Source organism: Manis pentadactyla, chromosome 8 (assembly GCF_030020395.1).
Source record: "Manis pentadactyla isolate mManPen7 chromosome 8, mManPen7.hap1, whole genome shotgun sequence".
Classification (NCBI taxonomy): domain Eukaryota; kingdom Metazoa; phylum Chordata; class Mammalia; order Pholidota; family Manidae; genus Manis; species Manis pentadactyla.
The window spans coordinates 90015882-90042577 of record NC_080026.1 but is presented as its reverse complement, the minus strand read 5'-3'; the positions used below and the strand labels follow the sequence as shown (position 1 = coordinate 90042577).

Here is a 26696-nt window from a genome sequence, read left to right as displayed (position 1 = left end):
CCATCTGTTAGTGTCCCCTTTAATTTCTCTTAAGAGTGACTTGTAGTTTTCAGAGTATAAGTCTTTCACTTCTTTGGTTAGGTTTATTCCTAGGTATTTTATTTTTTTTGATGCAATTGTGAATGGAGTTGTTTTCCTGATTTCTCTTTCTGTTGGTTCATTGTTAGTATATAGGAAAGCCACAGATTTCTGTGTGTTGATTTTGTATCCTGCAACTTTGCTGTATTCCGATATCAGTTCTAGTAGTTTTGGGGTGGAGTCTTTAGGGTTTTTTATGTACAGTATCATGTCATCTGCAAATAGTGACAGTTTGACTTCTTCCTTATCAATCTGGATGCTTTCTATTTCTTTATTTTGTCTGATTGCCATGGCTAGGACCTCCAGTACTATGTTGAATAAAAGTGGGGAGAGTGGGCATCCCTGTCTTGTTCCCGATCTTAGGTGAAAAGCTTTCAGCTTCTCGCTGTTAAGTATGATGTTGGCTGTGGGTTTGTCCTATATGGCCTTTATTATGTTGAGGTACTTGCACTTTATACCCATTTTGTTGAGAGTTTTTATCATGAATGGATGTTGAATTTTGTTGAATGCTTTTTCAGCATCTATGGAGATGAACAAGTGGTTTTTGTCCTTCTTTTTGTTGATGTGGTGGATGATGTTGATGGATTTTCAAATGTTGTACCATCCTTGCATCCCTGGAATAAATCCCCCTTGATCATGGTGTATGATCCTCTTGATGTGTTTTTGAATTCTGTTTGGTAATATTTTGTTGAGTATTTTTGCATCTATGTTCATCAGGGATATTGGTTTGTAATTTTCTTTTTTGGTGGGTCTTTGCCTGGTTTTGGTATTAGGGTGATGTTGGTTTCATAGAATGAGTTTGGAAATAATTCCCTCCACTTCTATTTTTTGGAAAACTTTAAGGAGAATGGGTATTATGTCTTCTCTAAATTCTGAAAAAATTCAGCGGTGAATCCATCTGGTATGGGGATTTTGTTCTTGGATAGTTTTTTGATTACCAATTCAATTTCATTGCTGGTAATTGGTCTGTTTAGATTTTCTGTTTCTTCCTGGGTCAGTCTTGTTAGGTTGTATTTTTGTAGAAGTTGTCCATTTCTTCTAGATTATCCAGCTTGTTAGCATATATATTTTCATAGTATTCTCTAATAATTCTTTGTATTTCTGTGGTGTCCGTCGTGATTTTTCCTTTCTCATTTCTGATTCTGTTTGTATGTGTAGATTTGCTTTTTCTCCTAACAAGTCTGGCTAGGGGTTTATCTATTTTGTTTATTTTCTCAAAGAACCAGCTCTTGGTTTCATTGATTTTTTTCTATTGTTTTATTCTTCTCAATTTTATTTATTTCTTCTCTGATCTTTATTATGTCCCTCCTTCTGCTGACTTTGGGCCTCATTTGTTCTTCTTTTTTCCAGTTTCAATAATTGTGACTTTAGACTATTCATTTGGGATTGTTCTTCCTTCTTTAAATAGGCCTGGACTGCTATATATACTTTCCTCTTAGAACTGTCTTTGCTGTGTCTGACCGAAGTTGTGGCGTTGTGCTGTTGTTGTCATTTGTCTCCATATATTGCTTGATCTCTGTTTTAATTTGGTCGTTGATCCATTCATTATTTAGGAGCATGTTGTTAAGCCTCCATGTGTTTGTGAACCTTTTTGTTTTCTTTGTACAATTTATTTCTAGTTTTATATCTTTGTGATCTGAGAAATTGGCTGGTAGAATTTCAGTGTTTTTGAATTTTCTGAGCCTCTTTTTTGTGGCCTAATATGTGGTCTATTCTGGAAAATGTTCCATGTGCACTTGAGAAGAATGTGTATCCTGCTGCTTTTGGGTGTAGAGTTTTGTAGATGTTTGTTAGGTCCATCTGTTCTAGTGTGTTGTTTAGTGTCTCTGTGTCCTTACTTATTTTCTGTGTGGTGGATCTATCCTTTGGAGTGAGTGGTGTGTTGAAGTCTCCTAAAATGAATGCATTGCATTCTATTTCCTCCTTAATTCTGTTAGTATTTGTTTCACATATGTCAGTGCTCCTGTGTTGGGTATTTAGATATTTATAATGGTTATATCCTCTTGTTGTACTAACCCCTTTATCATTATGTAATGTCCTTCTTTGTTTCTTGTTACTTTCTTTGTTTTGAAGTCTATTTTGTCTGATACAAGTACTGCAACACCTGCTTTTTTCTCCCTGTTGTTTGCATGACATATCTTTTTCCATCCCTTCAATTTTACTCTGTGTACATCTTTGGGTTTGGGGTGAGTCTCTCATAAGCAACATATAGATGGGTCTTGGTTTTTTATCCATTCTATTCCTCTTTGTCTTTTGAGTGGTGCATTGAGTCCATTTTCATTTAGGGTAGTTATCAATAGATATGTACTTATTGCCATTGCAGGCTTTGGATTCATGGTTACCAAAAGTTCAAGGGTAGCTTCTTTACTATCTAACCATCTAACTTTAACTCACTTATTTCGCTACTATAAACACAGTCTGATGATTATTTCTCTCCCCTCTTCTTCCTCCTCCACTCTTTATGTTAGGTGTTTTATTCTGTACTCTTTTGTGTTTCCTTTGACTGCTTTTATGGATAGTTGATTTTATTTTTTGCCTTTAGTTATTATTTGGTTAGTCTGTTTTCTTTGCTGTGATTTTATTTTCTCTGGTGACATCTGTTTAGCCTTAGGAGTACTTCCATCTGGAGCAATCTCTTTAAAATACCTTGTAGAGGTAGTTTGTGGGAGGCAAATTCCCTCATCTTTTGCTTGTCTGGAAATTGTTTAATCTCCCTGTCAAATTTAAATGTAATCGAGCTGGATACAGTATTCTTGGTTCAAGGCCCTTCTGTTTCATTACATTAAATATATCATACCATTCTCTTCTGGCTTGTAAGGTTTCTGTTGAGAAGTCTTCCTCTTCTCCGGCTTCCTTTAATACCGTGTTTTTGTCTTTGATCTTTGCCATTTTAATTATTATATGTCTTGGTGTTCTCCTTGGGTCCCTTGTGTTGGGAGATCTGTGGATTTCCTTGGTCTGAGAGACTATTTCCTTACCCAGCTTCATGGTGTTTTCAGCAAGTATTTCTTAAAAGACACTTTGTATCCCTTTTTCTCTTCTTCTTCTGGTACCCCTATAATGCGAATATTGTTCTGTTTGGATTGGTCACCCATTTCTCTTAATATTCTTTCATTCCTAGAGATCCTTTTATCTTTCTCTGCCTCAGCTTCTCTGTATTCGTGTTCTCTGATTTCTGTTCCATTAACAGTCTCTTGCACATCATCCATTCTGCTCTTAAGTCCTTCTATTGATTGTTTCATTTCTGTTATCTCCCTCCGGACTTCATCCCTTAGCTCTTGTATATTTCTCCGCAGGTCCATCAGCATGGTTATGACTTTTATTTTGAATTCTTTTTCAGGAAGATTGGTTATATCTATCTCACCAGGCCCTCTGTCTGGGGTTGTTTGAGTGGACCAGATTCTTCTGCCTTTTCATGGCAATAGAAGTGGTCACCAACAGGTGGCGTGTGTGTCAGCTGGGAGAACAAAGTCCCTTCCTTCTTTGCTGGTCGCCTTGCCCTTCTCCGCTGCCTGTGCCGGTTACCCTCACACAGGGAGCAGTCTCTGGGTTAATCCCCTGAGCTGCCGTGGGTGGGGCAGCCCTCGGGATAGCTTAGGGCACTGTGGGAGGTCTTGGGCATGCCAAGTGTGTTCTCCTGCGAGAACGCTGCCCCTTCATGCCTTCTGGACCTTGCGCTGGCTTCCTCTGCCTGTGCTGGGCCTGTGTGCTGGCAGCAGCCTCTGGGTCTGTCCTGGTTAGCTGTGCACTGGGAGAAGACTGTGTGGTTGCTGTGGGTAGGGCTGCTCCCTGGCTGCTCTACAGCAGTGACAGGTCAGCCTGTTTGCTTGCAGTGCTGGTGGGGGGGGAGTGAATCACCACGAGGGGCTTTGGAGCTGCTTTGCTACCAGGCGGTTAGGGCACCTGAAGTTCCTCAAGATTCCCAGCCTGCTGGGCTGAGCACGCCGGGATGATTTTGTCCACCTGTTAAACCTTTGTCCCTTTAAGACTTTGAAAACACTGGCTTTTCCTTTGTCCCAGGGGAGCCAGCTGTGGGGATCCACCCGCTGTCTCCATCTCAGATTTTACTTTTCCATTTCTCTGATATCCAGTACACCATGTGATGTGTGTCTGTGCTCCCTGTGCAGATCACTAGGGCTGGTTATTTAGCAGTCCTGCGCTTCCACTCCCTCCCCACTGTGAGTCCTTTCCTCTCGCCGGAGAGCTGGGGTGGGAGGAGTGCTCAGGTCCCGCCGGGTCACGGCTTTGTATCTTACCTTTTTCATGAGATGCTGAGTTCTCACAGATGTAGATGTAGCCTGGCTGTTGTACTGTATCTTCTGGTCTGTCTTTTAGGAATAGTTGTGTTTGCTGTATTTTCAAAAATATATATGGTTTTTGGAGGAGATTTCCGCTGCCCTACTCACGCCGCCATCTTGAGCACCTCTGACATATTTTATTGAGTGTATCTCAAGAATAAATCCCTAAAGATGATTCCTGGACCAAAAGAGTGTGCTTTAAAATTTTCTGATAGTGCCAAATTACTCTCCACCTCCCCTTTAGACCCCCCTCCAGTAGTAGGAGAGAGTACCTGTTTTTGCTAGTCTGGTAGTTGAGAATCTTACTGTTTTGATTTGTATTCTTTAACCATGAGCAGGATTGAGTTTCTATAAATGTGTGTTCCATTTGTATTTGTAGTTTTTCTGTAAACTGCCTGATCATATCCTTTGTACATCTTTTGATTGGATTGCTCATCTTCTTATGGGATTTTTGTCAATTAATTGTACACAGTGTCCATCTCTTTTTCCCAGTTTGTTGTTTTGTCTTTACCTTAATTTTCCTTGTTAATGTTTGAATTTTTATGGTGCAGATTTATTAGTTTTCCTTTACTGCTTCTCAGACCATAGTTCCCAAGATACAGGCAGGGCCAATTTTCAGTCAGAACATATTGTATCCTTTCTCAATGCCAGTTCTCATCTGCAGTGATAATAATTTAATCAAGACTAGAGAAAGGACCAGTGGCCCCTGTCAAGTTCCTCAGACATACCAGTTCAGCTGTTGAAACACTTTTACTCCTCCTCTTTGTCCTCCTACTCATATGATTGTTATTAGAGCAAAATTAAGTAAAACAAATCCCTCCCTAGTACACAGGATAATAAAAGAAATCTCTTGAAAAAACTTGGAGCAATACTTTTTAATGTTGGCTCCCAATGGCTTTAAGTTATCTAAAGATCATTTGGGTGTTATGTAAGATGGGGATGAGGGGAAATAATACAGAATATTGTATTATGAAACATATTTAATGACTTAAAAGGGAAAATTATTATTTCAGGAAGAATAGTTTTTAAACTTACCATTTCAGATCTATGTTTTCAAGCCATGACTAAATTTAAAATTAGCATTCATTAATATCACTCATAGGAGTAAATAGGCCTTTACCATTGACCAGCTATGTTGACTGAGGGTCATTTAACTTATTTTAATTAAGCCCCTTTCACTATTTGTAAACAGGAGAGTTACAAAATCCCTGAAGGGTTCTTTTTCGAATTAACTGAGAATAAGCATGTAAAAGCGCCTAGTGCAGTGCCTTTCCTCATTGCGACTGGAATATCGGTTTTCTTGGAGAATGAATAGGCAGGATCTGAAAAATTACTCTTCTGTGCTTACTTTCTGAATCTGTGATTTAAATGTAAATGAATAATTTTAATTAGAAGAATATTTTTAATGAAATACTCATTGGTTTCTTTTGAAGGACTCAGATTTTTTGATACGTTTTGAAAGGCTTTAAATGTTCATTATTCTTCTGAATATTGAATTGTAATTGTAGTAAATAAGACTAACTTGAGGATTAAAGAAATAAAAATAACTTTGAACTATTCATATTTGAAGAAAACATGGAACATGGTGTATTATGATGGAATTTTCAAGTAATAGAATCTAGACTAATTGACATATGTGCTCTAATGACTGACAGTTTAAGATACATGAAGGATGATAACCAGCTTTTCCCTTATCCTTGAGTCTTAAATTCCAGCAAGAATTTTTAGTTTAGAAAAATTACCAGGACTCTTCCAAATGTAGTATTCTGTAAATACTATTCTATTTAAAGAAACATTTTTTTTTCCTCAAAAGAAGGTGTTTCAGGATTATTAGAGGCTTGTATAATTTATGGATGTTTTCTGATAGTGTCATAATTGACTATCACATTTATTATATTATGTTTTATTTTGACACTTCTGTATACTGTTTTTATACCACAGTCACATACTTTCACACACTGAAATACGTGTTCCTAAATAAAAGCTAATTGTAATGAAAAATATAGACATCTGTTTCCTCCCTGTCTAGGACAAGGAGAAAGTATTCAAGTACACTCTGTTTATAGGAACTATAACTGATACCTCTTTCTTTAGGATAGTTTAGCAATTTGTAGCAGAGGGGGCAAGCATTTTAGAGCCTGTATTTATGTATCAGGGCATTTTAACCAGAAATATATCAACACCAGTAAATTTTCATGAAGTGTTTCTATAGTGGAAGTTATAAGCTACTTTGATTCCACATTCAGTTTTTCCATACAGCAGTTACTGTTTTAGCCATTATTCCTGCCAGTATAAATTTCTCCTTGGGCACATTTTATGGATGTGAATTCAGCAAAGAATTTGATTATTCTGTTAATATTTTTACATTGTATAATTTTACATTCATTATTCCCACTGTAAGAGTCAGTATGAGCCAAATAATAGACTAACACTTTGTTTTTATATCTTGGAACAAAGCTTTTGTAGGATGAAGGTCCTAATGTTCTCCTTCAATAGCAGAGACTTGATTATTTTATGTACTTTTTGATCTATTCATTTCTAAGTTGTTATCCTAAGAAAAATATTGAATATATTCTGGTTATTCCAATTTTATTGAACAACTTTCATGGTGAAAAATTTGAAACAAGTTGGAAGTTGAGATTATATAAACTGCTTTATATTTTTTCATGGTATACCATGTAACCATTTAACGTAATGATGTGGCAGATACTTAATAGCAAATCAAGTAGCTTTAAGCCTTTCAGGATATATTGTTAAAAAAGAATATGTAAGAAGATATATTGTTGAAAAGGGCTGTTTATGGACAACTAAATAAATAATGATTCTATTTAAAATACACACACACATACTCATCTATATGTAGAGACTCATCTCTGGATAGTAGGATCACAGGAAATTAAATATTGCTCTTTATAATCTGCATGTTCATTAACATGTATTTCCAAAAGGTGAAAAAGTATCACAACTCTATCTTCCTTAGTATTTCTACTCTTTCCACTGTTTGGCGTCTGCTAAAGAAATAGTGTACATAATGGTTAGCATGGGGGCCTTGGAGCCACACAGACCAGGGTTTGAATCCTGACTTCCTCAGTTAACCACCTCTGTGACCTCTTACAACTGACTAAACCTCATCAGGTTTCACTTTCTTCATTTTTAAAATAGGTTGTTATAAAGATTAAATGAGATTATGCATGCAAAGATGATAGCATAGTGTCCAGGGCACCATTAACTTACAATAAATTGTAGCTATTATTAATACTGTTATAGCCACATGAAAATGCCAATACTCTTTCCTTAAGAAGCAATTTTTAAATTTAAAAGCACGTTTTGCTTTAGGACATTTAAAAAATACAGGAAAGTATAAAATCCTACTAGCCAAAGAAGATAGTTAAAATCATGTAGCGTATGCAATTTTATATCCTGTGAAGACCTTTCTAATGAATTATTAGATGTTCTATATTTAAATATGTGTACTGAAATTTGGACCTCTCTGTAATATTTTTAGATCAAAACTTAAAATAGAAGATATAAAAGAAGCCAACAAAGCACTGCAGGTGAGTAGAGTGTTTTCCTTAAATAGGAAGGCACAGATATATGTGAAAGTCTCCATTTGAGTTTGCATATGTTATATATACATTAGAGACCTGTATTTATCTAAGGTATTATTGAATCGCAGGATGTATAGAGGCAGAAGCCCTTTGATGGGGAGTTTGGATGATGAGGATGCAGCTCTTCCTTCCCTGTACCTCTAGAGTCACATTATTAATAATCAGTATGTTAGCAGTGACCTTGGAAATCATTTTGTCCACTTTCCTACAAAGTGTGGCATGATATAGTGAAATTGCCTTTGAATTTGAGAGTCGTTGAGTTTCTATGCCGGTCTGTTTCTTACTGATTTTGACCTTCAAAGCAAGTCACATATCCTCAGGGAGTCTGTCTTCTCTTCTGAAATAGATTTATGATTTTGTATATGGTTGCTTTGAATGTTGAATAGGTTAATATATGTGAAATGATCGGTATTCTTTATCAGTATATGGTTCTGAATTTGTCTGGGTGCAAAAATCCCTTCCACAACATAGGAAAAAATGCAGTCTCTGTTTATTTCAATGACAGGCGGCTTCCTACCACACAAGCTACCCCATTTCATTTTTTTTATCTAAGTGTTATATGAAAATACAAAGTCAAATAGTGCTAGATTTAAAAAAAAATTATGGTATCAGTCTCTTCTTCTTCACCTCCTTGTCCCTTCCCTTATCCATTCTCACTCCTGCCACCTGAAGGGAGCTACTTGCAGTTGTTTCTTCCAGCATTTATCCCCTATTTCTAAATAACATGCATTAAATACTGTTCACTCAATTAATTTAAGCCCTATTTATTGTCTGGTTAGCATGTTGGATGAGGACTTTTGCTTACTCTTACCCTGGTCTGTCTGGTCATCACTGCCCTCCCAGTATAATTAAGTTGAAGTTTTTGTGGAATTCATTTACTGTGTGTTCTTTATTATGACTATTTAAAAATTGTTATCCTGGGCCAGGTAGTATACTGCAATTACATTATCTTTCTTGAACTAGTTTTTATTTCCTCTGGAATTAATAATTGTTTTTTTTTTTTTTAAAGCTTAGTTGTACTTGAGTATCTGTTTTTTTATTCCTTCAAACCCTCTATAAAATGTTTCTTGATAAAAGTTTTTCACATGGTAAAATAAGCCAGGTAATTTTAGGTTAGTTTTCCTTTTTCCAAAAAATTGCACAATTCAAGGTATGTTTTTTTTTAAGCCTTCACTTCTTATAATCCTGTGAGTGCCTTAGGTGCAGTAACCCAATACCATTTGTCTTACTTCTGTATATGAGGTAATAGGTCCTAGTTAAGACTGTGAAAAAATACTGGAAATTAACTTTGTGATCTTGATCAGTGAATACTTAGTCATTTTTTCCATCTTACTTTCTTCAAAGAATTCTGCTGTCAGATAGAAAAGGCTTTTAAGAAAACTCAGGTTTTGAGGGATTTATCTTTGGGCTTTTTTGCTTGGAGAATATCTCATCAAGTGGTAAAGATCCCTATTCCTGAGAACTTTATAGGTGGCACTTGCTTCATTCCCAAGCTGGACTCAGTTCTTTGTAAGCAGCAGCAATGTGGTTTACTCCAGGCTGTTTTGTAGCCAAAATCTTGGTTAAGAATGGGTCCATTTAGAAATTTTAGTATCAGGTTGACTCTTAAGACATTTTCTACCAACTTTACACAGTAGCTATTAAATTTGTGAGTTACAGAACTTTAACTGAATAGCCATGTAAAACTGAATTTAAGGTGGTCTTACCTAAAAATGAACGCGGACATCTGATTTCCAAAGTCTCCTTAAATGTTAGGCTGAGTATAAAGTATACATAACGCCAAACTCATGGGCATTTTTACATGGTGAAAACTTATTCTTAAATGTTCGACTAGATGGTCTTTATTTTTTATTAAGGTATCACTGATATGCACTTACGAAGGTTTCACATTGAAACATTGTGGTTACTATATTCACCCATATTATCAAGTCCCCCCCCCGAGTGATGAAGTCACTGTCCAGCAGCATAAGATGCCAGTCACTACTTCTCTGTGCTACACTGTCTTCCCCATGATGGCCCCCACACACCATGTGTACCAATCATACCCCTCAACCCGCTTCTCCCTCCCTTTCCACCCTCCTTCCCCTCCCCCTCCCCTTTGGTAACCACTAGTCCCTTCTTGGAGTCTGTGAGTCTGCTGCTGTTTTGTTCCTTTAGTTTCTGCTTTGTTCTTATACTCCACAAATTAGGGAAATCATTTGTACATGTCTTTCTCTGTCTGGCTTATTTCGCTGAGCATAATACCCTCTAGCTCCATCCATGTTGTTGCAAATGGTAGGATTTTTCTTCTTCTTATAGCTCAATATTCCATTGTGTATATATGTACCACCTCTTCTTTATCCATTCATCTACTGATGGACACTTAGGTTGCTTCCATTTCTTGGCTATTGTAAATAGTGCTGCGATAAACATAGGGGTGCATGTGTCTTTTTGAATCTGAGAGCTTGTTTCTTTTGGGTACATTCCTAGGAGTGGAATTCCCGACTGGGTAAAATGGTATTTCTATTTTGAGTTTTTTGAGGAACCTCCATATTGCTTTCCACAATGGTTAATTTACATTCCCACCAACCGTGTAGGAGGGTTCCCCTTTCTCCGCATCCTCACCAGCGTTTGTTGTTAAGCTTGTCTTTTTGTTATTGGCCATCCTACCTGGCATGAGGTGTTACCTCATTGTGGTTTTAATTTTCATTTCCCTCATAATTAGCAATGGGGAGCATCTTTTCATGTGCCGGTTGGCCATCTGAATTTCTTCTTTGGAGAAGTGTCTGTTCATATCCTCAGCCCATTTTTTTAATCGGGTTATTTGCTTTTTGGGTGTTGAGGTGTGAGTTCTTTATATATTTTGGATGTTAACCCCATGTTGGCTATGTCATTTACAAATATATTCTCCCATACTGTAGGATGCATTTTTGTTCTACTGATGGTGTCCTTTGCTGTACAGAAGCTTTTTAGTTTGATGAATGGACTAGATGATCTTTAACATTCTTTCCTTAAGGAGAACTCTCATCAGAAGTATTTTTTAAAAAACATTTTGTCATGGAATTTTTCAAACATACAGTTGCAAAGGAACAGTAAAATGAACCATACCCAGTTTCAATATTTCTCAGTATACGACCAACCTTACTCATATTCAACCCAAATCCCATCTTTACCCTATTTTGAAACAAGTTCCATACCTCATCTACAACTGTTAGTCTCTCTCAAAGGATTCATTTTCTGGTTTTCATTTACACATGTTCCTATATGTTCTTGACTGAAAATATTTTCATTTGTAGTCTTTAGGGTTACCAATTTGAGCATTAATACTCTTTTCCTCCTACTAGGGACTGGTTTGGTTGAAAGACAAAGAAGCCACACACTGTAAACTTTGTGAAAAGGAATTCTCACTCTCTAAAAGAAAGGTATGGGAGGTAAGAAGTGAGTCTAAAAGTTTTGGTGCAAAAATGTCTTCTAATTTTATTGAGGCTTTTTTCTTTCTCCCATTAATAGCACCACTGTAGAAACTGTGGGGAAATTTTCTGTAATGCTTGCTCTGACAACGAGCTGCCATTGCCTTCATCACCAAAGCCAGTACGGGTTTGTGATTCCTGTCATGCACTGCTAATTCAGAGATGCTCATCTAACTTGCCATAGGACTCCAGAACTAAATCCTTATGTAGGAAAGTATCTATGATGAATGTTATATGTGAATGTACATATTCAGACAGCCCTTCTTAAGCTGCTTTCAGACAGTATTGGTACCAATTTTATCTCCTACATATTCATGGGAAGAGCTGTGTAATTTGCTGTTTCCTTTTCACATTGTGGTTCAAAGAATTTTCAACAGGGCATGCTTTAAAATAATTTCAGCCTAATTCTTAATTGATATTAATCATGTGACTTTTAATGCCATCGAAAGGCCTGACAACATAACACACACACACCTGCCTTATTTTGTAAAGGCTTTCTTAAAAATAGGACTTCAATCGTTTTATTCTCGTCAAGTTGGTATTTGATGGTGCCTGTAATTTTCTTAATGCACTTTAAAGCTTCATGGTTCTCAGAGAAGACTGGAAATGGGTAGAACTTTTTACTAGTCGTAATATTCCAGTTCAACAGATTTTCATCAGCTTGGTAAGATTTCAGTCTAACTCTTGTTTGCCCTTTTGCCACCATTTTCTTTGCCCATTTTGCATTAGAAAAGGCCAATATAAAGTTAAATTCCTTTTGGGTTTCCTCTTACATAATCAATGTACTGTGCATACTGTATCTTTTGATACTTTCAGTTGAAGTTATTATTTTGCCTTAAAATTTTTCCCATACTTCCATCCTTTTATGTTACTACTTGTGGATCTTCCTGTAAGCTACCCAACTAGCTAAATTGCTAATTTTTTTAGGGAAGCCTCACACCACTTTTCAAATAAAAGTTGAAAACATGAATCTTTACTCAGAAAAAAATGTAATAGAGGATGGGATTACTAGGCTTCTGCTTGATATTCCTATGGATTAAAGGATAAATCTTAAGTACAGTTAAAACTTTTGCCTTTAATATGACAGACCTGAGTTACTGAAATTTTATAGTACATTTCTATTACTGTAACTTTTAGGAAGCATTACATTGTAGTGTTCTACTACTGCACCATATATACAGAGTAAAAAAATTCACTATCCTGAGCACTTGTAAACTGGGTGTTGGGCAGATGCAGTATCACCCGTTATGAAATACATACTTGAAATATTTCAAGCATGGAAGATTCAGTTAACACTAATCCTACTGTTGCTTTTGACAAATTAAGAAATTAATCTATAAAACTAGCCATGCACTTTTAAGTCAGTGACCCTTTTCAATGTCCTATAGTAATCCTACCTTATTCCTTAGGAGCATTGTATTTAGTGAATCAGCCATCTCCATACCCCTTAAGATAGGGTTGCGTATCCTTTCCTTAAGAGTATGTTCTTTTATTAAGGTTTAAAATTAATATTCTAAATTGCCAATGTATGAAACCTGTTTTTACTTCAAGATTTTTCTTCATAATCCAGTCACGCTTTTGAGGTCAACTAGAACTGACAGATTTTTAGGCAGTCTTTCTTGAATGCTGATTGATAGAAATGTTTTCAAGACATATGAATTATATTCTTGAAGTGTTTTGTATTGATGGGATGATTAACTTTTTATGATAAAAACGAAAAGCAAAGATTAAAAATTTTAAGTATGAGGTATTTTTTAATACTGTGCTTAGAACAAATTTTTAAATGGGTGATTTTGCTTTGATTCCAAGGCTGGTTTCTTCAACAAGTAAACAAAGATGTTTATGTTCTCCCTTTAAATTATTTTCCATTAAAAATTTATGTACGGCCAATTGATTTGGGCTTTGTGTAGTCAAGCTTTTATGACAGCTTCATTTTATTTCCGTTTTTTTCAAGATTGCCCCCGCACAGAAAGTCAGTCAGTAAACTTCACACCATTCCCTGATCTAGCCAGCACTACAATAATGCTGCCATGGTGCCAAGGAATTGTAATTCTACCTTGCAAATGTTTTAAAATTAAATGTGAATTTTATACACCAAATAAAGATTTGAAAAATTAGCTGGCTTTAAAGAAGAGCTACTTTCATTTATTAACATTTCATACTTTTACCACTTCAAGATTTTAATAGGGTAATCCTGGGAAAACCAAATGTGATCTTTTTAAGAAGATTAAGTGGTATGAGCCTAGTATTTAAATGGGTAATGAAGGGAGCGGGTACAGGCATTAAGATGAACCATTGCTTCAGTTATGGTAATACAGCTGTGATAGGAGTTATTTCTGCTGTTAGGCTCCATTTAGGCTTAGTCATTTTGTCTAATCATTAGACACATTTAGTACCTTTCATATTGATTTGTAATCAGGAGCCGACACAAAGCATTCTAGGACAAACACCATACTATTATCTCCCACATTGATATTTATTACATTAGTAACATTTCTAGCAAAAACAAAACAAGTTCAGTAACTGAATTCACATTGACAGGTTTTCTTTTGATCCATTAGCCAATTTGGAAAAAAAAGCCATATTGATCAAAGGGATTAAAAGTAAAAAGCACCTTTTCCTTGCTACATATAGTATTTTGTGACACAATGGCTCTAAAACTCCAAAACAGCAGATGCAAAGTCCAACTTTTAGGACTCTCATTTTATTTAAGACTATGACATGGACTTGTCTTACATTTTTTTAAATAGTCATTTTTACAGTTATTAAAAAACTGTATGCTTTAACTATTGGGCAGGGAACTGAAAATACATCTGTGAGAATTAGACTCTAAATACTTTTGTTACTTGTACTGAATTCTCATGCCACTGAGAACATTAACCTAATTCTAGACATTTTGAGCTAACTTACAACTACCACTTTTTGGAAACATATTTTTGTACTTCAGTCAAGCACTCAAGGGTTTTAATCTAAAATCTAGGGCTAGAGTTTAACTTCCAACACTCTCATCCTCAGGTAACATAATTATGAATATTCGGAAATCCTGATACTTCTTCAATCAACATTTCAGAGCTATGCCCCATAAATGACATTTGAAAAGATAACATAGAATTAGCTGAATTTATATTCTGAAGCCACCTACACTCATCTTTAGCTTTTGTATTTACAGTATGCCCAAGAGAAATTAAAAAAGAAGTTATACTAATTATTTTCCAAGCTCTATTCCAGATGCCCTCTTATTAAGACTTGTAGTTTATGCAGAGGTGAACCACTCTTTTGAAATTACTCTATGCTACTACTTGTAGAGCTAATAGTAAAATACATGAACCCAAATCTTATGAAAGCAGCACATCCTTAGGAGTAACTAGTATATAAAAAGTATCAACATCAGTGGTTTGAATATAAAAATTTATTTTTAAGTCAAAGTATGCAACAAATAAAACCTACAGAAAACAGATTTTCCCATCACAATCTGTTGCTTTACCAAATAATATTTTGAAAACACATCCCCTTAATCATTATAAAGTTCTTAAAATACAAAAGAAATTATATCTGTAAGAAAGTCTAGTAGACCAGATGCTGTTGTCGGGACTTGTATGTTTGTGGTTATGTTTTAATACATCCCACGCCATCCACCTCCACTCATGCCACCTTGCCCATAGTAACCTCCACTGCCTCCACCACCACGGCCTTGAGGAGAAAAAGACATTAAGTATTGTTTAGCAGGAGATAATCAATGCACAAGATATTAAAAGTAATATGCAAAATTACATGGTCTGCACCACACATAGGGATGAACACAAACCAAAAGACACTTACCATAACCACCCAAGCCATCGGGAGTACCATATCCTCCACTGTAGTTGTTCCCCATTCCCATTCTTCCAACAGATCCATAACCTCCCTGATTATCTTGAGGAAAAAAAAGAAGTTTGAGATGGACTGCTAATTGTCTTACTCTGCTTCTTTTAAAAACTTTACATACCCATTCCATCTCTGCCATAGCCTCCCATTCCAGAACCTCCCATTCCAGAGCCACCTCCAGGAGTAGAATTCAAGAAGAGTTCAATGTATCGATGTTCTTTAGGGGAAAAAAAATAGGGAAGGAGAAAGTAATGGACCAAATGTTATCAATTAAAAGCATCAAGCAGGCTGAATAGGTAATACTAATCTGCAGGTATATGCTTTCAAATTCCTTATGTAATGGTTAAAATTAATGCCACGGCAAAACAATCTAGACTTTGTTGTAACTACAACCCTGAACATGTAACAAGTATTTGAGGCCTCAATTTCCTTATCTACAAAGGGGTTATATATTTCAGAAGCAGCTGGTATAGTTAAAAATACATTCCAAGGCCAGTTACAGAAGTGAAATAGAATCTTGAAGGTAGTATCCATGAAAATACATTTTTATTAAATGTGACTGATGTATAGATGCACAGCCAGATTTGGGGACCACTGGTCAAAGTGAAGCTTAATGGTTTTCAAACAGATTTGATGACATGGAAGAGTAAGTTACTGAAGTTCATCAGTGTATAGGGTAAGTTGTATTTGCAAATGGCATGGGAACTCAGGCAAGTCCAAGTAACATAACTATTTTCCCTTTTTAATAAACTTAAGCCCAAATAATCTGTCAAGTATTGAGTATGAATTAATTCCTCAATAAAAAACCTCTTAGAAAGAGCCATCAAAGACTGAACTTATTAAATGCCATATGGTTTCAGGCCCCAATGACTGCCAAGTGTTACCTACAGATCCTATAATCTCCTACATTTAAGGAATTACAAATGAGAAAGTTATTTTAGGAGCCAAAGTCCACACCTAGGAAACAAAGACAGCATACTGATACCACTTACGCATGTTATTCTTATCTTTAGACATGGCAGCTACTGCATCTTCATGTGTCACAAACTCTACATCAGCTTCTCCTGTTGCTCTGCCATCAGCTCCAATATCAATATGCACTCGTATTGGATTTAGTGGTGAAAAGAACTAAATAAAACAATTGTTTTACAAGTTACTTTTCTATGTATTTAAATGACCACATGCCTTGGTTTTCCCTCATCTTTAAAACAAACCCTTCCATTGCCAGAGTGCAAGGCTAAAGACTGAATCAACCACAGAGGTTCTGGGTATGTAAGACTATACACTTAGGGAAAAAATTCTCTCTTCTAAATAAACTAGGTGGTATTAAATTTATTATAATTAAGAAAAATATTTCTAACTCAGGCTACACTTTTACCCCTAAACAGATAAAAAAGTTTCATACCCTATGACTGAGAGGGAGTAAAGTCCCCCACCCCCAAGAAAGGTATTTCAAAATTGTCGGAAATATATATAGGTCACTATATAGAAGTACATTCAGAGAACTGGGTGTCATATGCTTCAAAACAGTTTGACAAACCTATCAACTGTATATGGACAGTTCCCAAGTATATCATTTAGTTCTAATCACAAGTTAACTAGTTGAAACAGTTCTAAAAGGCACCTCTATAACTTTTAGGGGGGGCCAGCTGGAGCCTCGTAAGATCTAGAGAAAAATTTTTTTCAAGTAAGAGCTAGGTCATAAATACTAGTGTTTGTAGGTCACTGGGTCTCTACTGCAACCCTGCAAAAGGTAAACAAAAGAATAGGTTTAACTGGATCTCATCCATGGTCTGAAGTTCGCTAATTCTCTAACCAATTTAAAATCAACTAGTTCCAAATCAGTAACAACATTTACTCCCATTATTTTCAGCTCCTCAGTTTCTAATCACCATATAGCCTAGACAGACAAACCAAACCACTAAAACTGATTACATATTTATTATACTTTAAAATCTAACAAAAACGGTCCTCCAGTCATCATCACTCTATGCTTATCAGTCCTTCACTAAATTCCCAACCTGGACTTTATGAATGTAGGGTGTTAACTTGCTTGAATCCTATGCAGGCCAGCAAACAACAGAAAAATACTTAACTACTGAAGCTGTATGTATTATACATGTACGATACACATACATATTCACATTAAGGGGATATGACATTAAAATTATGAAGAAAAAGATGAGAGCATAAAGAATGCTTGAAAATTTAGATACCAAGAGTAAGTATGACAATGCTAATGAACTACTAAAATCACTCACATTAGCAATGTCATTTTCAGTTGCACGAAAAGGTAATCCTCTCATATGTACAAAATGACCACCATGAAAACCTGAACTTGCATCACCAGCAGCTCCACCATAGCCATGTCCTCCCATACCTAGAGGAGAAAATGTCCAAAGATTATTACTGATTTAAAGAAAGCATTTCCAAATCTTTCCTGTACACACCTTTTTCTTGGCAATGAGAAGATACGAACATTTTACAGTTGTTCTAAACATCAAACGGAGAGGTATAACCTTTAAGAAGTTCTATGAGGGAATGCACTGAAATATGCCTGAGTTGATTCCTGTACAAGTCACCAGTGAGTGGTCGTAGAGCAAATACTAAAATTCACTTAATGAACATCTTTAATATTTATTTTACCTCTTCCATCTCTCATTCTGTCATCAAAACCATCATTTCCATAGCCATAATTATTATAGCCACCATAGTCATCAAAACCTCCATAACCTGTAAAATTGAAGGAGAAAGACATGAATACACACTTTCAAGAGGTTAAGTTTTATAATCTAGTAAACAAAACCACTCTGTGGTAAGCAGTCTTTGTTAACTTATTATTACAAGTTTGCAACTCCCAACTTAGTAAGTTACAAAACACTTTTGAAAAAATGCAGTTAATGCTGGTGGAAATTAAAAATCCCAAAATGACACATTTCAAAAACATTTTTCATTCCAATGCCAAAGAGAAAATGTCAAATATGTCCATTATCTTCATTTCAATTTTTGTTACGTAGATACCAATATGTGCATCAATCAAGTCCCATTGTTAGCCACAGGAACCCATATTTTCATGAACAGGTTTTAACACCTAGCAGGTACTGAATTTACTGCCATTTCTGTATTTCTTGACAAAATGTCAGAAACATTAAGAAAATGACAACAGAACCTTTGTTCATTAGATACACATACCACCATCATATCCATCACCTCCTCTTCGCATTCTGTCATACATACTTCCACGCCCAGCTCCATAATAACCCCCTCTTCCTCCTATTGGTCTATCATATGGTCCCGGTCGCTGGCCCAGCAATCTTCTTGGTGGATCATAAAATCCTTTGATTTCACTCCTGCTACTTCTGAAGATCTCAATATACCTATTTAAAAATGGTTTAAGGTACAGGTTTCAGCATGAATGTATTAGAGTCAGTAAGAGACTGGGCAAAATGCAGTTAAGTTTTTCTACATCTAGGTACATAACCCAATTTAAATTACCTAAATACACCACAACATTTTTTACACCTACAGACTTAATTAATATTTAAGTTTTACATAGACAAATTAGTCATTTGAGAACAATTCATAGAATATAAATATAATTTTAGCTTGTTTCCTTTAGTACATGTTTAGAGAAAATAGTTGATTATACAAAAAGCATTTATTAACATCCTAGAGAAATGGAAACAATCTAATTTTAAGCAAACTATTAGCATTAATTCCCCACCCAAATCTGTAGTTTCCAAGTTAAATTTAGAAAATTATCAATTCTTTTAAGCTACCCCAGAAAATGTTGTTACCCCCCCCATTTAAGCAAGTAACCCACAACCCCCAAAAATAAAAATTTTAACACCATCCCAAACTCTCCATCCCCACCTGTGCCCTATTCTTTCCTTGTGTTTCCCCAGAGCATTTTCTGCTATCTCCTTTGAAGCAAACTGCACGAAGGCCTCCCCTGTGCTTCTCCCCTGGTAGTCCATCGTCAATGTTATCCCATTTGGCACGATTTCCAACCCTTTAACCCAAGGACAAATAACCCCATCAAGGGGAACAGTGTTAAAGGCTGAAACATTCCCATCTGAATCAAATATTTAAAACACGTCTAAACAAAAAACAAAACAAAACAAAAAAGCTTATTTTCCCATCACCCCATAATACAAACTGAAGATTTTAAAAAATATTACTGGATTACATAAAATTTTTTTTTGGCAACCAGCTTCTTAAAATTACACACACACTCTAAAAGCTCACCTATATTACATGGAAAAACAAAAAAATCAAGTATAACTATGCTCCATATGCTAACTCATGGTTCATTTCATACACAATTACTGTCAATTAAGTTTACTGCACGTTAGGTTTTATATATTCTACACATTCTGTATTGAAATTAACTGAAGTACATCTCATAACTTACTAAATAACCAAGATTATCATACACAAATTTAAAAGTCCCCCAAACAAATGGGTTTTACAAATTAAAAATATAAAATAAAATTAAAATACTACTAAACTTTGACTAATACTAGAGGTACCTTGAAAGAACTGAACTATTTCCTCTTTGCTGCAACCAAATGGCAGTCCACGAAGTCGTACTGTCCCATCACTAGCGTCATTTGGACCATTATGTTTCATAACCCAATCCATCTCAATACCGTTTGATTTAAATGCTATAAGAAATAAACAAGCACATAAAGCAGTCAATCAAAACACACTCTTGCCAGAGGTAATGAAGAAACACCTCTCAGTGGTACACAACAGGAAATGTTATCATATGGCTCAGTGACTCTGGTGATAGTATCAATACTTCCACTCAACATCCTTCTCTTCTGGGGTAAGCAAGACCTGAAGGCAGTGAAAGTTGACCCCTCCCACCAAAAAGTACTCAATTTCTAAAGATCAAAAACTATACATTGCTTAATCTTAAGAAAATGTACACAATTCCACTATGAAGTCCTTAAATGCTCTTTCTTGAGCCTGTCATCTTAACATCAACTCTAGCCTTTCATCTCTCATATTTTCACTCACATTTTCCAGGTATTATTATTCACTTGCATAGTTATGCAAACTCTTTAAAACTTAATTACTACTCAAAAGCTGCCCTCAGGACCACTATACACTCACAGTAAGAACCAAAAGTATGAGTACTTCTTTGATGTTAGAAAAATGGCATTACAATACAACCTGTACCTTATTAGATGCACTGTAATTCTGAACACACCAAATTGATTTTAAAGGGGAAAAATTCCTCTATTAAAACTAAATCTAGCTTATACACTTCTCAAGAGCAAGTTTTAAAAGTTAATTAGGGTGAATTTTAAAACTGAGGTGAAAGACCGCTCCAACAGTATCACTGTTTTTTGAAGCCACCTGTTTGGAAGTTACTGGAAATAGTATATTAAAAACCAATTTACTCAATTTTTTACTTTTAAACACCATTTTTGAAAAAAGGTACTACACATTCATATTCAAAAAGCATTAGAAAAAGTACAGTGAGAGGACCTCCTTCCCCTCCAAAAGAACCCATCCACCCAGTTATATTCCCAAGAGACAACCATCCTTTCTTTAAAATTTCAAGAGGCTAATGCAGAAGTCCTTCAGCTGCAGAAACTTACCAGACCTTACAAATTTCACTATGCAGCTGTAGGAATCCTACTCACCTGAATATTTCAAAACTTTCCCTCACCACCTCCTCCCCTGAAACAAAACAATTTGTTCACTTGATTCCTTTATGCTTAAGGATTATATATCATACCAACCGTATTCACTAATTTTTAATTTCTTATCATCTGATTATCAGTGTCAACTGTTAGAGGCAGAATCTGTAGAGTGAAGTTTCTTTTTCCTAGAATCCATGCATTTATAATAAAGAAATTTTTGCAAATGTGGTTATCAAATACCTCTGCATATGAAACACCTTCAGCACTCATTTTGTTGTTTTCAAAAGAATCCTAGGCACCACTTTAGACACAGAGATCCAAAGGGGAAAAATAAGTTTTATCTGTGACATTACAGTTAGTTCTTATGCACCCAAGTAACTGGTATGAACTTTAAAGAAATTCTGGGTTTGAATCTCTCGTCTGCCACTCACTGGCCACTTCAATTGAAGCAAACTACATAATCTCTGTATTCGACTTAAGATACAGCAGTAGGGCCTATATCCCGCTGAGCTGTTTTAAGAATTGTCCTGAGCTTGGTCTGCAGCATGGTAATCACTAAATGGTGGCTGCTGCTTTTTGGATTTGGGAGACCCTGTAAAACTAATCAAACACACCTCAAAATAACTGAATCTTTGAAGGACAGAAAACTATTCTTGAGTCTTGAAAGGGAATAATGACTGTTACAAGTCTTTTCCAAAGTCAACAAAGGCTTAAATTTTCAGATTTCCTTATGAATTGTCCCGGGGGTTGGGGTGGGTGGGAGGGGGAGGGGCCCACAGGGGGGCATTTAAAAAAATGCTTACATAATCCATGTTAGCTAGACAATTAAAAAAATACTGCTATAGAGTTGCCCTAAAAGAGGTAGGCCCAAATCAATTTGGGGAAAGAAGTTGGGACATTTTGAAGAGCTCAAACATTTAAAAGCGGACAAAAAAGCACCAACCTTAAGAAATAACTTCATATAAAGGGTGATTTGAGAACAGAAGAGAAGGTGGAGGTGATCTAACATCAAATGTTACCTCCTCATGAAAAACTTAAGTACTTTGCAAATATCTAAGCTGTTGTGAACAGACCTTTGTGTGGTCTGCTTATCATTTAGAACTTTTCTTTTTTCAATGTAAAGATACTGTTTGAGGAACAACAACAACAAAAAGATGGAAACTGATTTGTCTTTTCTATAAATCTTAGCACTTCCCAAGAAATACTAGCAAACTACTTTTGATTTTTTTATCAGCCTATACCGACGAGACCTATATAAAAACGAAATGTCAAGTCTACGAAAAACATACCACACTGTTAATGACTTTAAATCGGGGAAAAGCTAGCTATACAGATTCAGAAGACACACTATTTTATAGAGTGACACTCCATCCCATGAGTATGAAGAGTACACAATAAAAAAGTAAGCCACACTGTACTTCAAAACTCAAAATCTGACTCAAATTCTTACAGAACAAAACCAAGACAAACTCTTGAGTCATACAGTAAGACAATACCTCAATAAAAAGCTGTCTCAGAAACTACCTAGAGTTTACTAATTATCAGGATAATCTCATCTCAACCTTTCTTTCCAAGTGTCACAACTAATCACAATTCTGCTTTAATTATTCCAACTGTTAGCAACATTAAAAAATACTAGCAGTCGGAACACTAGGATATTAGTTTTATATGAGGCTTTAAATACAATTTCCTAAACATTATGTAAGTGAAGAAACCAGTCACAGGAGACCTCATTATTGTATGATTTTTTTAATGGATCAACTTTATGGTAGTATGAACTGTATTTCAAAACTGTTAGAAAAGGCATCTAAAAGAGGCCAAATGAAACACAAAATTCCTTTATAACATAGAGGTATATACTGTACTATCTTCTAAAGTTAGTACATAAAGTAAGGGTTTGATGAATCATTAAGTAACTTTCTAAATGGCATCTCACTGGTCCTGAAAAATGAAAATGAACTTATCTTGGCAATGTTTAACCAGAACGGAAAATTTGTAAATGGAAATCATTCCACCTATCTACTTAATTTTAAATTAAATACAAAAAACCTATTCACGTCAGTAGCACCGAAGCGGTGAGATCCCTAAAATTACGCATTCCTTTCCAGAAGTTACCTATTGCAGTTTAGCCACCTGTTCACCAAAATAGGGACACCAAAAAACACGATTAAAAATATAAGCGCAATTAGATGGATTTCCAGATTATGGTGCAGATGAAAGAGGGCAGGAAAAAAGATTTCTAGAGTAATCCAATTAGGAAAGCTGTTCTATACTGTTTTATATGAATCTCTGGGCTGTCTTTTCGAAGTCCAGTAAAAATCACAGCATCTTCAATAGAAGGTTTTTGTTTTTAAAGCTGGAAAACTAGGTAAAAGACTTCCTGTGAAGATTCACAGGCATTCTGGAACCTCGTATTCTCAGGTCTTGCCTGTCCTTTTGTATTGCGTTCAGTGAACATTACTGACCCAGTTCTGCCTTTTATGGACCCCTGGCCCCTTTCCAAAACCACATCACACCACCACGGGATGAGGCTTTCAGTTTGTCCTCCTGTTGAGTAGTCTTATTTTCTTGGTCAAAGTATCACATTTCTAAACAGAAAACACACTTAGCTACCAAAACAGTCTTTTCACAAAATAAGGCCCTTGGGAAATTAAATGTTTAGAGTCAGTAACTCAATTCCCGCCCCGCCCCCCTCCATATACATTGTTGACATCACTGGTTTTAACCTTCTCCCAAAAGTAAAACTTCTACTTACTACTTACATTCTAACACAGTAGGTGCCAAAGAACACAAAATCACTGCTAAACCACCCATCCCCAGCCGAAAGTTAAAAAAGCCGTATCCTAGTCCACTGGGCCCAGACGGCCTATTTGAAATATGCCCATTTCACATTCCTGTTTCGTTTCGTTAAGTCACCCTATTTTCTGCTCACAAAACAATTACCCACTAAGTCTTTAAATACGTTTAAGATAAGCGTGAAAAGAACCCATCGCAAAGCGAGTACGTACTCTCTACGAAATTCCAAGCCTGGAATACACAGGCCAGCTAAGCCGACCTTTATTCCTCCCGGAGACTTCCCATTTACCTAGCTGCCCGAGGGACCAGAGAGCTCGGGAGCGTTCCCCACCCCTCCCCCCAGCAGCCAGGCCTGCTCAAACACCTTCGCCACCGGGCGGCGTGATTACGAAGGAGGCTGTCTGCCTCCTTTGTCCAGGATTTAGGAGTTGAGCGCCTTCGTCGCCATTTATTTTCCTCCCCCAGTTACAGCCTCTCTCATCTGAATCTGCGTCAGAAATCACTCTCAGCTCAGGTGGCCAGGACGAGACTGCGGGTGGAAGCCGCGGTGGGAGGCCAGGCGCCTTCGGCGCCATTTCCATCTAGAGCGCGGCCGACAGCCCAGATCCTCCCTCCACCCAAGCGCCCAGCCTTTCCTTTCCCTGCTTGCTTGCTTCGTCTCCCACCTCGACCCTAGGACGCTTTCACTCCCCACCCCCGGCCTTCTACGTCAGTTTTCGGAAGCTGAGCGGCAAAGAGCAGAAAGCGGGGAAGGGCGGGAAGCCGGAGGTGGCCGCGCCACCGTACCCAAAATGGCGGAGGCCGAACCAGCAGGGAAAGGGGAAATGCTGGAAGACCCCATTCTGGCCCACTAAATTCCACCCGAGCAAGTCGTTTCCCCAGCAGGCCGCCGTCCTCGAAGGAGGAAATCACCTGGGAGGCACAGGCAGGCCGCCTCCGAGCGGCGCCCGCCGCACTCCCACTTCCCCACCCCCGTCCCCTCCCAAACGCTTTCGTCCTTCTCCCCACTCGGCTCTCGATATCACCAGCCCAACCTACCCCCTTTTACTTCAGATACCCTGTCGGGCGACAGTAACGCCAACTCCGGTGCTCGCGCGGGTCCGGTCGTCGAGAGGGAGAAGTCGCTCGCCTAGTGTAGCACCTCCCACAACGGTTCTTCCAACCGCCTCGGCCGGAGCCAACCGCTAAGAGAGCTGCGCAGCACAGCGACTGGCCTGGGGGCATGGGAGGGAGCGAGCGAGAAGGAGGGGATGGAGCGAGAGCAGCGAGGACAGGCTGGCTCCGCTCTCGCGAGACAAGACAGTCGGTCCCGCCTCGGGGCAGGCCGCGAGAAGTGCGCTTGCGCCCGGTGCGCTGACCAGGTTGTGGGGAGAGGTGGACCGGTCCGAAGGTGGTCGAGTTAAGGAGGAGTCGAACTCCGCCTTTTTAGGTCTGTAAAGCCATCAAATTCTTAGAGCCCCTCTTCCTAACCCCGGAGGGGATGTGAAGTGGCAGAGTAGCTCTGCCAGCGTTCTAAGGAACCGTGGTGCCGGGGTTCGGAAAAGTTCTCTGGCACTCTGCCCCACCAACAAAGAATTCCAAAGGCCCCGCCCGTAGCCCGGCGTCACTTACACGGACAGGCGCGTCCACCATGTTTGCATCATGCAGTAAAAGTATATCTCGGCTGCGAAGATAGGAAAGTGTCCGCAAGGCCCCGATGTCAGCTGTCAGGCAAAGGCTCCTCTTTTCTCCGACCCCGCCCCTGCCAACCCCGCTACCTACAGCGGGCCCCGTCACGGGGCTTCTTAATTGCTTGCCTTCCTACCACGTTGCCCTACAAACCGCTCCTCGCATTCTGCTCTTGCCTCCAAGTTCTCTCCTGCCTTCATCTCTCCCGCATTATAACCTCAGTAACCTATCAGCCGCCCGCGGGAGCCGACTTAGTCTTTTCGAAAAGAGCTTTGCATCCTTGAGAATTTCGCGAACAAGTTATATATCATAAATACTTTTTCGGTTGTGCTGTCACCACCAAAGTTCCTAGTGACACCTAATGGCCTTTTAAAATTTTCAAAAATCAAGTTGAGTTTCTGTGGGAAGGATGGAGGGCAGTCACGGTAAAAAGGCCAAAGTAACTTAAAAGTGTAAACGTAGGAACGTACATGAAGTGCGAGGGAGGGAAGGAAATGAGCTTGAGCATACAGATGTTCCCATTGGTTGGAAATGGGGACGAAACTACATTGTAGAACTTCAAACCTAGACGAAAACTTCCGACTTTACCACAGACATTGGGAAGCCCGTTGAAGGTGGGATGAGGGGCCCTAGAGGCGTTAGCAGTGGAGAAGCTTGAATAATGTTTCCCTCATGAGATCTCTAGTGAGTAGGGCGGAGAGAGGACTGGTAACAAGCCAGTTACTTTCATACAATAGAACCGTACATTATATGGCTTTAATTCATCCTCAAACCTGCTTAAGGCAAGTATGGGACAGTAAGAATTGGCTAGGCCATAGTGCCCTACTACCTTTCTTGAGCCCACTCTCTCAAAATACCTTTCAGTATTTTATATCCCTCTAAGGGGCATTTCTACAAGAGAGAGAAATAAAGCCAGGATAATAATAAATATAGCTCATATTTATTGAGAGCTTGCTTGAGCTAGGTGTTGTGCTTAATCCACCGACTCATTACAACCCTGAAAGATAGTAATTATTACCTCCATTTTACAGATGAGGTGCCTGACTTCTAGAGAAGTGAAAAAAGTTGCCCAAGGTCACACACCTTGTGGCAGAAGCTAGACTTTAAACCTAAAGCCAGGGGACAGGATCTTAAAGCACTGTGGACCTTCCTGGGGATGGAAATAACAGCGTGCGTTAGGGGAACAAGCATCAGTTTAGGTAATTTGAAGTTACTTTGCTTAACGCAAGAGTTACCAGCTCAGGAGAATTTAAGTTAACAGTGTAGTGGCTGGAGACT

General features: G+C 37.7%; 2 protein-coding genes across 12 annotated transcripts in view; one reads left to right on the top strand and one right to left on the bottom strand.

The window, feature by feature from the left end:
- The window catches only part of RUFY2 (RUN and FYVE domain containing 2), a 70980-nt gene extending 57157 nt beyond the window's left edge, over positions 1–13823 (top strand). For 6 of the 8 annotated variants that reach the window (XM_057505921.1, XM_036923966.2, XM_036923965.2 and 3 more), the window contains 3 exons: positions 7882–7930; positions 11308–11385; positions 11474–13212. In XM_057505921.1, coding sequence (XP_057361904.1) covers positions 7882–7930; positions 11308–11385; positions 11474–11617 — 271 coding nt within the window. In that variant the 3' untranslated portion in view covers positions 11618–13212. Of the gene's footprint in view, positions 1–7881; positions 7931–11307; positions 11395–11473; positions 13213–13387 lie in introns of those variants that run through there. The other 2 variants (XM_057505917.1, XR_005032396.2) reach the window with 2 other exon arrangements.
- A 1004-nt stretch (positions 13824–14827) lies between these two features.
- Positions 14828–24961, bottom strand: HNRNPH3 (heterogeneous nuclear ribonucleoprotein H3). 4 transcript variants are annotated; one of them, XM_036923970.2, is made up of 10 exons: positions 24789–24961; positions 19830–19964; positions 19171–19309; positions 18490–18674; positions 17944–18030; positions 17559–17677; positions 16290–16425; positions 15419–15514; positions 15253–15345; positions 14828–15123 (listed from the first exon to the last, which is right to left on the bottom strand). In XM_036923970.2, the coding sequence occupies exons 2-10, from the start codon at positions 19939–19941 to the stop codon at positions 15047–15049; spliced, it is 1044 nt and encodes a 347-aa protein (XP_036779865.1). In that variant the 5' UTR covers positions 19942–19964; positions 24789–24961; the 3' UTR covers positions 14828–15046. The 4 variants fall into 4 exon arrangements, with proteins under 4 accessions (XP_036779865.1, XP_036779867.1, XP_036779866.1 ...); XM_036923972.2 differs by having other exon boundaries at positions 18535–18674; XM_036923971.2 differs by having other exon boundaries at positions 24808–24946.
- Positions 24962–26696: the final 1735 nt, after the last annotated feature.